Below are 11,288 nucleotides of genomic sequence, written 5' to 3'. Positions count from 1 at the left end.
GTAGCTGCCGGCCCCTCCTTTGCCCCAGATTCCAACCCCGCCATCCTTCCCACCTCCCCAAAGTCCCGGGCCCATGAGCTACAGCTAGCCAGGGATCTCTCTGAATCCGCGCAGAACGCTTCGTCTTTAAGAGCTCGCAAATGGAGCAGAGCCATGCTGACCCTAGAAGGCAGCAGGTCTCCTCCCTGTCCTAGATGGAGCCTCTGTTACCAGCTCCCCTAAACGTACACCCATAGCCCTAGGCACGCTTGGAGAGGCCAGTAGTGCAAGTCCTTGGAAGCGCGAGCTCAGCGCGGCCGCTTTAAGAGAGTGCAGCGCGCGCCCCCGCCGGCGGCAGCCCGGGGATGCGCGTCACCGCGCGTCCGTGCTCGCGCGCCTCCGCCGCCGCGCGCCCCCAGCTCGCTCGCTCGCCCGCTCGCCGGCTTTAAAGTCTCTGCCAGGATCCATGCTCACATGTTACTTCCTGTATGGAGGCATGGCCAGTTTCCAGCTCCGCGCTCTCGGTTCCTCCCCAGCCTGTGCCGGAGCCACAACTTTCAGGAGCATGGACTGAAGGCGCCCTCGCCCCAGCGCCCCTCTGAGATCCTTTGTGTTTCTCTGAGCTCCTCCGGCCGTTTCTGTTCTGGGGGGCTCTGCGCTCCGCCCCACCGCTTCCCTCCCTTTCCCCGCTTGCAGACATGCCTCCTTCCGTGCCGGGGCCCTGGAAGGAGCTGCCCGCCTGAAGCCCGGAGCCGCCGTGCAGCGCGCAGCCCCGCCGTCGCCCGCCGGTTCTTGGGCTGCGCTGCGCTGCCGACTCAACTTGGGGCTCTTCCGCTGCTCGCCGCCGCCACCTACGGTCCCTGCCTGCCCCGGGCCCCGGGCGCTGCCGCCGTGCGTCTTCTCTTCGCCCTGCCGGATCGGCTGGGTCGTGTCTGAGCAGAAAGCAGCCCTTCTCTTCCGAGAGGATCGTCTCTAGAGTGGCTTTGCATCCCCGGCCACTTTTTGAGGTTTTCCAGGGGGCGCTTGGCAGCATCCCGGATTCCTGCGGGACCAGTCTCCGAGCGTGGGGGACCCGTGTGGCGGGCCAGCCGAGAAAGCCTCCAGGCTTTAGCGGAGCCTCGCTCGGAAGCAAGAACTTATTCAACAAGTTTACCCCCCTGCTTTTCTCTTTTCGATGTGCGTTTTCGGACATGCGGAGGTTACTGGAACCGTGTTGGTGGATTTTGTTCCTGAAAATCACCAGTTCTGTGCTCCATTATGTGGTGTGCTTCCCGGGTGAGTGAGGGCCGCCGATGGGACGCGGCTACGGCCCGCGCGCGCGGGGTGTGCGGAGTTGTCGCCGGGGCGCGGAGCTTGGGCGCCAGTCTAGGGACCGCGGAGAGGGTGAAGGGGGGCTGGGCTGCCGGGGAGGAAAGAGGGTTCTGCTTCATTGGCTCCGGCAGTGTTCTAGGAGGCTGGTAGTCGGGGAGGGCAGAAGCAGTGGAGGGCTAAGAAGGAGGATTGTCGACTCAGAGATCTGCTCTGACTGTAGTGTAGCTTGGGAAGCTTGGGGCAGCTGGAGTCGGGGGGTAGGGGGACGGACTTGATTGCTGATCCGGAGCCGATCCAGAGGACTAGAGTTGCAGGGTGTCTGGGTAGACTGGCTGTGAGGAGGATGCTGTGTTGGTTTGAGTAATCTGGGGTGCTCCCGTTGCCCCGGCGGAGATGGCAGGAGCTCATAACGGGGGCTAGCTTTGCATCCCTCTGGCCCTTTGTGGGTGGGGGCGATGTTTTGGGATGGAAGGCGGAGGCTGGTTGCAGAGGAATCAGGATGTGGAAAGCAGCCTGCGTTCTGGTCTCCGGGGCCAGGGCCACCTCCTTTCAGCCTTGCTCCAGGCTGAGGTGCGGGCTACGCCTCAGTGCCGGCGCGAGGCAGCTCCCTGGACGCCAGGGCCTGGGAGCGGCGGGAAGGCAGGGAGCCGAGGGTTTTTGGCCAGATCAGAGCTTCTCGGGGCTGGCGGCCCCTTTCTGTACCACTCTTCTGGGCTGGGCTGCCGGGGTCCAAGTGCAAGGGGCGAGTCGGCAGGGTCCGGGCAGATTTTTTTTGCTATCTGGCGCGCCCTGCCTACCTTCATCTTTGCCCTTTTGCAGGCTGAGTGTGCTTGCCAGATTCAGACCCAGACCCGCTCCTTTCTAGCCAGGTTAAGACTGGAACAATATTGGCCACTGACGACAATCCTAAATCACTGCACGTAGCCGTGTGCCGCCCGGCGACCCTCCACTCCCAGCCTTCACCCCCCACCCCCCGCCCCAGGTGAGGGCAGAGGCCAGTCGCCTTCCTTTTCTCTTGCAGAGTACGAGGGCTGCAGCTCCAAGCCTCCCTCAAGCTGCTCAGATCCTTCTCTGTAGGTGAAGGCCACGTCCTCTGTCCTGGTTGGGGAAAGAGGTGGGAGAGGGCGCGATTGGCTTTTCTTTCCTCGATCTCCTAAGGACAGAACACCCAGTTTTTCTGCTTTCTCATCCGCCCGTTGTGGAATATTTGGAGGCGGCGGTTATTCTAATAAAAAAGATACGTGCTCCAGTGTTTCCGCTTTCCCTGGTTAATAGCCGCTTGTGCTTCGGCTGCCAGAGCGCGGGGTTTTGGTGCAGCGGGTACCCCCAACCCCGTCTTGCACCCAGGAGCCAGGTGCGAGGACCCTCGCTGCCCCCAGGGATCCGCTCTAAGGGGACTGGCAGCGATTGGGCCCTTCTTTGTAGGTTCGAGGAGGGTGGTGGTTGTGAGGGGCAGAGGACAAAACACTGCGGGTTCTTAGGCTCCTTTTTCTCGGCTCATCCTCCGGTCTCCGGAACTGTCAACCCGGCTCTTGGCACAATTCAGAAACCCTCGCTCCAAGGATCGGTCAGGGTGTGCGTGCCTACTCACTCGGAGGCCCGGGGTTTGCTTACTGGGGTCCTACCTTGGTGGAAGTAGTCGCCGAGGAGCATCTCCTCTGAGAATCAGCACTTCTCTCGCCTAGAGACCATTGAGCAGCATTTGTTTTTATCACCGCCTCTGACTAGATTCTTTTTTTTTTTTCTTTTTGGCCAAGGACTTACCAGCTGAGTGCGCTCGAGTGCACTGGGGTCAAGCCTAGTAAGGGTCACTTTTTAATAGGGGCGGTGGGAGGCAGCCTTGCAAAACAGAAATTTCCAATTCCGTTTCTGGCTGACCCCTCCGGGCTGTAGCCAGTGTTTTTTTACAATGTTTTTCTTCCTTCTGGTGTCTGAGGAGGCTTGCAACCCAATATGGGACCGCTAGGGATGCCGCCTTGTCGAGGCTTGAACCAATTCAGTTCTCCTAAATTTTCGTCCTGCCCAGGCTTCGAGGCAACTAGCCCTTACCCTCACCCAGGAGCTGAGGGCCGTTTGTAAGAGGCACAGGAAAGGCAGCTTTTGGACTCGGGCAAAGTAAAAATGTCACATCCCTGGGAGAGGCTGGTCTCAGGTTTTCCGAGGTTGGTGAGGTGCCGCTGGACCTCAGGGGTCGCCCCAGAGCCACCTGCCAAGCCGTTGCCTCCACTAGACTGGCTCAGTCAACCACCTGCACACACCCCAAGGGGATGGCGCGTCCAGGTGCCCAGGCTGGGGGTCTGCGACATCTGGCGCTAGGCGGTACCCACAGCTCGATGCTGCCACCCGTGGTAGGCTGGAAAACCCTTGGGGACCGTTTGCTTTGGGACCTGGCACTTCTTGCTGCCATAGCTTCGGAAATATTTAATGTTTGTCTTGGGGTCAATTTTAGCTTTTGGTTTTCATCTGGGTCCTCCTTGTGAGTTCTTAACTAAAATCTCGGGTTGGTTATTTTTTGTTTGTTTTTTAGAATTCCACCAACTTTCCAGCTTCATGTGAACCCCCAGCTCCTGTTTAGAACTCAGAGTTACTGTGGTTTAGGAAGGCCTTTGGAAGTAGCTAGGGCTTGGGTGTTTTCCAGCGGTCGGAAGCAGGGTTATTGCTCTTAACAGCGCGGTGAGTGTGGGATCCTTGCCACAGCTGGTGTTACACATGATGCCTTCAAGGGCTGAGGGGGGAAGTATTATCAGACACGACAGTGGGCACTTTGCGGTTTTTTCTAGTTCTAAAACAGTGTGGGGGAAAAAACCATGAGAGGACATAGCAGCTTCTTAGATGTCTCATCCGAAGCTCCCCAACCTCTGCAACACACTAGCTCAGGCTGTCCTCTATGTCTAACCTGAGCTGGGCTGAGGTAGGCCTTGAATCCCTGATCCTCCTGCCTTCAGTGTCAACATAAGATTTCAAATCTAATTTTGAGTGTGGTTGATTTAAATATGTGGTCTTTATCCCTAAACACTGGGAACCGAAACACCTCTGACAGGGTGGAAAGGGTTACCTTTTGTTCCCCACACAATCTATTTTGCACTGCTTAGCTAGTCATACAGACTTATAAAAACCAATTTCTTTTTTTCTTTGGGCCGTCAGAGTAATTCTCTGTGTGGTGATGACATTACATCTAGCAGGATGCTGTTGGAACACTTCAGAAGGAGCCTGACTGCTTTTGTCCTGAGTGTGTCAGAGTTGGGTGATACATATCTGATGTCCAGGGAATCCTGGCTTGTCCAATATCAGGCTTTTCCAGTTACTGCCTATGAGAGTTGGGCATTTCAGTGGCCGTCCTTGGGACCTCCTCAGGCAGAGGTTGAGCTACCTTAGACTTAGAGTTTGTAAGTCTTCATTCTAAGCCTTCATTCAGTCTTCCTCTCAGGAGCTGGGGAGATCTGACAGGCTTCTCACTCCCCAAGTGTTTCTAGTGAGAAAGACTTGGTTATCTATTCTGCATACGGAGTCCTGTTGACACGATTCCAGAATCAAATCTTCCATTTCTCTTCTAGACATTGTTTATGGTGAAGATTGCTGAAGTTAAAACCCAAATACAAACAGGCACAAATACGTGAAGGCATACCTGAGTCTTCCTGAAAAAGAGGAAGTTCCCATCTTGGTTGACCGAAGAAGAGGGCATTGAGGAGAAGGGCTTGGAATAGCACTGTTCCCCCAGAGTCTGTGCTGCTTAAGTGAATGTCCAGAAGTGTTGATGGTTGAATGCTGTGAGAAAGGCAAATAGAAAACAAAACCACAAACCAACCAAACAAAAACACACCTCAGATTTAACATTTGTGTCGCTCACTCCTAAGTTCACATTAAAATCTATACCCATGCAGTAGTGGAAAGGAATGTCTGTGCCACACGGTGTCCTGTACCTCCTCTCATTTTCTTGCTACCATCTTTAGCCACAGAAGCAATCTGGCACCTACCTGAGCCTTCTCGGGGCAGGAAAGGCCATGAAGCCAAGCAGGAGAGCTGGCTTGTAACATGCCTTCTGTGGTAAAAAGTGCCTTTGGTGGCTTTGATTGTGTGTTTCTATTCAGTGTTTTAATGGTAGCCAGTGGGGCCATGTAATGCAAAGTACAGATGACAGGCATGCATATGACCAACACTTTCATCTTTGGCCATATCTCTTAAGTTTATAGCTTGGGGCTTTATGGGAAGAACTAAGGTATCAAAGTCCCATCTACAGTGGTGACGTCCTCCAGTCAGCCTGTGGTCTGTCTTGGTTCCAGGTTGACCACTCTTGGGTGCAGAATGGCTATCAATGGCTCTGGCATTCTGTCTCTACCTGTGCTAGGAATAAAAGGCACATGTTTCTAGTAATACCAGGAAGCCAAGGAAGAAGTTCCCTGTGCCTGGTTACCCACTGCACCTGATCTAGGTCAAGGCAGTAGCCATGTGCAAGGGATTCAGGAGTGAAGCTTGTTCTCAACAGAGCAGGTTCTCAGCAGGCTGGAGTCGGGCATTGGTCACTGGCTTGGCTTAGCACTAAGTGGGGCACATTTTAGACCACCGTCAGCTACTCTAGATCTGTAGGAAGTAAGGATTAAAGATCACAGGCTTCCAGTTCCCAGTCTGAGAAATGAGAGCAACCATCTTGCCTGCTGAGAACTTAATAGGAAGCTATGACAGTTCTCTCTGCCCTCAAAACCAGGTGTCCCCCCCTTTTTTTGGTGTTGCATTTATGTGGTATTGTAATTAAAGAAAAAAAGGATGACCCACTGTAAATAAAAAGCGTTTTCATGTGGTTTTGGGTTTAATCCCTAGCACTGATTTAAAAAATATGTATATAAAAAAGGAGAATGTATTTCAAAATCCTGTATTTATTACAACCGTCCCCCTGCCCCCCCCCCCCCCATTTTTTTGGATTCTTTGGTTCCAAATTCTCAGGACTAGACTAGTATTAATCTCTTTAAAAGATAACTATCCTGTAGCAAGAGTAGATGAATTACTTTTTGAGGAAAGACCTTGGTGGGCTGGGAAGGTAGCTCAGTTTGGTCGAGGACTCGCCTAGCATGGAAGAAGCTCCAGGATGAACCCCAGGGAGCATAAACTGAGGAGTGGTACTTGGGAGGTGGAGGTGGGATGGCTGTCAGAAATTCAAGGGCATGTACAGTTGTACAGAAGGTTGAAGCTGCCCTATGCTAAATAGACCCTGTGGTGTGTGTGAGAGAGAGTGGGGGGGGGAAGGGGGGAGGGAGGGAGAGAGGGAGAATGGGAGCATGTAACAGATTCATGGTTTACTCATACTGTGGAAAGAACTGTTTCCGGTTTCTATTTTGAAACAGGGTCTCACTGTATAACTCTGGCTGGTCTGGGACTTGTATGTAGATGACACTGGCCACATACTCATAACGGCCCACCTGCCTCTGCCTTTGCGCCCACAGTGCCTAGCTGTGACAGGAGTCTAATCTTTCTTGTGTGGCTGTGCAGTGCAGCTTTAAGTAGCTACAGGGTTGAAAAGGTCCTTTAGGGACACCCAGCCTTGGAGGGGCAATTTTATTTGGTATCATTTGTAGCAAAATGTTTGGTTTTTTGACAGAAAGAAGCAAAAACACTGTTTTCATGTAAGATGTCTCCAGGCCTGTGCAGGCTTTTTTTTTTTTTTTTTTTAAGCAATTGCTGTTGATAGGACTAATATTAAAAAAAATAATAAAAAAATGCTTCTTGGAGGGATAAGGAGGAATGCCTACTGATCACTGTGATGCCTTCTCTTTTGGAACTGGGCTATGGAAATATGAAATAGTAGGAATTTATCCTCTAGAGCCAACCTGCCTCTGCTGTTGCTAGTGTGGTGTGGTAGACGAGTTATTTCCTGTTTGTATGCCTTCTCCTTCTCCTCATTTGTGAGGAGGAATAGTGCTAGCATATATCTCCTTAGGTCTTTATAAAGTGTAAGGGGGGGATGTGCTCAAGAAGTTAGTGCTATGCAGGATAAATAATAACTCAATGAATTAACCATTTTCTTTTATGTGTGTAAAAAGAGTTTGGAGTGTATGGGAAGAGGGAGCTGGACCAGAAAGGATGACTATTTAGTGACATGCCTGCCTTCTTTGATATGAGAATGTGTAATGGGTTTCTGTGCCAGCTTGGTTTCTGGCGAGGAGGCAGGTCAGCATGGAGGGCATGCTCTAGGGTGGTAGGAAGGCCAGTTGTATTTTCCTTGAAGTCTGTGGTGGTCTTTATCTACTCTGTGTTCCCAACTTCGTGTGTTTCCTGTGGCCCTGAGATAGCAATCTTCCTGATCCCTAGGTATAAGGAGTGGCTTGGTCATGTACCCTGAGGGTGAGTGTGTGTGCGCGTGCGCATTTAGAGGACAAATGTTGGTGTTGGGTATCTTCCTCAACTATTCTCTGCTTTGTATTTTGAGACAGGGTCTCTCAGTGAAGCTGGGGTCCACCGTTTTGGGTAGACTGGCTGGCAAGCCCCAGGGATCCTCCTGACTTGGCTTCTCCAGGATTGGAATTACAGGTTTGTGCCACTATGGCAGGCTTTTCATGTGGATGCTTGGGATCCAAACTCAAGTCTTTGTGCTAGTGTGTTAGACAGACACACTACCCACTGAACCATTGCTCCAGTCCCTTCCATGAGCTCTTACCAAATGTTTCTGTTCTTTTTGAGCTTCATGGTAGCTGATGAAACACTCTTGCTCTGTTATTGTCCCTGGTTTTAGCAGGATGGACTAAGGGGAGCCAGCAGTGGTACTGGGTGTTTCTCTCCTTTTGCACTGTGTTGCACTGTACCATGCCCACATTAGTGTCTTTGTTTCACAGACTTGGACCTGCAGCGTGTGTGGGAGACACCATGCCAGCCACAGCTCCTGCCCCTCGCCCTAATTCTGAAGGCTCAAGTCAGCATAGCTTGGTGCTTTTCTGGCCAGACAACAAAATGTGATTTTAAAGTACTCAGTTGAGCTATTTAGGGGGAGTAGCAAAGTGACACAGTTGGCTGCTGAAATCTAACTAAAAAAGAAGACATGAAAGCACGGTTCATGGAATATGTAACACTTCCTCAGAGAAAATAGGACAAGAACTCTTATTTTGGGCCTGTGATACTATGTTGCTGACGAGCAGAGAGGCAGGTTGCTGGATCGGGCAGTGGATATATATACTTTTGAGGAATTCCTGTCGCTTACTATGTGAATCCAAGAGCTCTCTGGCTTCTCATGCTCTTCTGCCTCCTAAAGTCTACAGCACATTCAATCAGATAAGTACATTTATCTGAATGAATTTGGATAACGGACACCACCATTAGGCATAGAAGCAGAGTCCAGATGAACGAGGAAACGTTGTCTTTTAAGATTGTCTTTTCTAACTAAAACAATTATTTGTTTATTTGGTTTGTATTTGTGACTGGTGTGTGCCTACGTGTGTGTGCAGGTGCACGTGGAGGCAGAGGTCATCCTTCAGTTTTGTGTCTTAGGCATCATCTGCCTTGTTTTTTTGAGATGAGAGCTCTTTTTAGGCTGCAGCCTGTTTAATAGATGAGGTCAGGGAAGCCTCAGGGATCCACCTGTCTCCACCTACCTCTCTAGCACTGAATTCGCAAATTTGTAACACCGTGCACATCTTGTTTATTTGAATTCTGAGGATCAGACTCAGGTCTTCTAGCAAGGAAGAGAAGCACTTTAACCAACTGAACCATGCCCCATCTCTGGATAGTCTTTTTAAGCTTTTTAAAAATTGTCAAGAGAGGCCCCCCCCCCTTTTTTTTTGTAACTTGGGAACCATTTGGGACTTTGACTGTTGTGCCCTTTCATTATCCTATATATCATGTGAGTGTGGGCTGCAGGTTCTGAATCACCCAGTACTGGAGGAACAGGGCCGAGGGAGGTAGTTGGACTTGGCAGGAGTAATGTAGGTTCTGGATTTTTTTCTTCCAGAGTGTAAAACTAGCTTTAAGGAGCCTACTTACCAGCTGTGACATCTTTGTCAAGACTTCACTTTCTTTTCCTTCCTTCCTTTCTATCTGGGGGTGGGGTCTCATGTAGCCTGAGATGGCCTTGAACTTGCAGTGTAGGGTGAAGATGACCTTCAACTGATCTTCCTCTGTCACCTAGTTATAGGCTTGTGAGTGGTTCTGGGGCCTTCTTCAAGCCAACATTCAGTCAGCTGAGCCACATTCCCAGCCCAGACTTTATTTCTTTGAATTTATTTTCTTCATTTTTAGCTAAATCATTTCTAAGATTCTTTTGCAGTTTCAAGGTTTGCTGATTCCACACTGAGTTGTTGGGAGAGTTGTGATCTTTGTATACTAAGCAGGTCAAGTGTTCAGTGCATCCTGTACTCTGTGGAGCACCCTGCACTCTGGAGCATGGTGTCTGGTAACCTTTCCTGAGTTTCTTTCTTGCTATAGGATATTAATAGGTGCTGTATTTTAGTCAGGGTTTCTGTTGCAATAAAGAGACACCATGACCATGGCAACTCTTAAAAAGGAAAACCTTTAATTGGAGTGGCTTACAGTTCAGAGGTCATGATGGGAAACAACCGTGGTGGCATGCAGCCATGGTACTGGAGAAGGGTCTGAGAGTTCTGTATCTTGATGGGCAGGCAGCAGGAGTTGTCTGTGTGTTACACTGTGAGTAGTTGAGCATAACGAGGCCTCAAAGCCTCCCCTCCACCCCCCCTTGCAATGGCACACTTCCTGTAACAAGGCCACACCTCCTAATAGTGCCACTCCTTCATGGACCAAGCACGCAAACACATGAGTCTATGGGGGGTATGCCAGTCAGACCACCACAAGTGGTCTATGGGAAGGGGGCAGGCCTGTAATCCCAGGTACTGGTGAGGCAGGAGCATCAGAAGTCCAAGGCAGGCCTGGAGAACTTAAGTGAGTCTTTCTCAAAAAGGTCAACAAGGGCTTGCTGTAGGTATTGTTCAGTGGTGGAACTCTGACCCAGCATGCTTGAAGTCTTAGGTTCAATCCTAATACTTAGAAGAAGTAAGAACTATTCTTACTGGGGGTGGAGAGATGGCTCAGTGATTAAAACCCTGTACTGCTTTTGTGGAGGAGTAGAGTTTGGTACCCACAGCACCCACAGCAGGCTGAAACTCCAGCTTCCAGTGGATCTGAGGTTTCGAGTCTTAGTCAGCACCTGTGTATATATTTACAAATAGTAAAAATCATCTTTTGAAAGAAGGAATATTCTCTCTCTATCTTGTTCTTGCTGTCTCTTTCTCTCTTAGCAAGCAATGTGGTGAGTAGATACTGCGTGTTGGGATGCTTATGAATGTGTTTTCCCCTGGTACTGGGACGGAACCCGGGGCCTGTGGATGGTAGGCAAGCACTCTTAACTGAGCTGCAGCTTCAGGCATTTTGTGTTTCTTTTCTTAGAAACAGATAATTATGGGACTGCAGAGGTAGCTCAGTGGTTAAGAGTGCTGATTGCTCTTGGAGAACTACCTGTAACTAGAGTTCCAAGGCATCCAAAGCCCTCTCTGACCTCTTTTGACTCCTTCATGGCATGTGAGATATATAATATGTGTGTGTACACACACACACACACACACACACACATGCACACATATACACACACATACACTCAGGCTCACACAAAAACACATAAAATATACACACACAGAGATAGAGATAGAGATAGATAGATAGATAGAGAGAGAGAAAGAAAGAGAGAGAGCAAGCAAGCAAGCATACTAAAAAGCAAAACAAAAAGCCAGATAATTGAGCACCTGTGGTACAGGGCTGGTGATATAGTGGTGAACAAGAAAGCCATTGTCTGATTCTTGCCTGTAGTGGCATTTGAGTTACAAGAGTGAGGTGTGCTGGCAAAGCCATTCCAGGGCATGACATCATAGCATAGTTCAGAACAGGGGCCTGACCCTTACGGGATGGGAGCATTGTCTAGCTGACCTCCATCCTTGGCAGAAATGGGTGAGGCTGGTGGTGGCCGGAGTGAGTCCATGGCTTTTCTGCTGTGGGACTGAATAAGCCAC

The 11,288-nt window shown here is 50.3% G+C and overlaps 1 protein-coding gene across 2 annotated transcripts in view; it reads left to right on the top strand.

Annotated features, from left to right (window-relative positions):
* Positions 1 to 922: 922 nt before the first annotated feature.
* The window catches only part of Ptprg (protein tyrosine phosphatase receptor type G), a 697,305-nt gene continuing 686,939 nt past the window's right edge, over positions 923 to 11,288 (top strand). The window contains exon 1 of one of the 2 annotated variants that reach the window (XM_036200071.1): positions 923 to 1,254. In XM_036200071.1, coding sequence (XP_036055964.1) covers positions 1,170 to 1,254 — 85 coding nt within the window. In that variant the 5' untranslated portion in view covers positions 923 to 1,169. The remainder of the gene's footprint in view (positions 1,255 to 11,288) is intronic. The other variant, XM_036200070.1, reaches the window with a different exon arrangement.

Source organism: Onychomys torridus, chromosome 9 (genome assembly GCF_903995425.1).
Source record: "Onychomys torridus chromosome 9, mOncTor1.1, whole genome shotgun sequence".
In the NCBI taxonomy this organism is placed as follows: Eukaryota; Metazoa; Chordata; class Mammalia; order Rodentia; family Cricetidae; genus Onychomys; species Onychomys torridus.
Note: the sequence above shows the minus strand (reverse complement) of the source record. Positions and strands in the feature narration are given on the sequence as shown.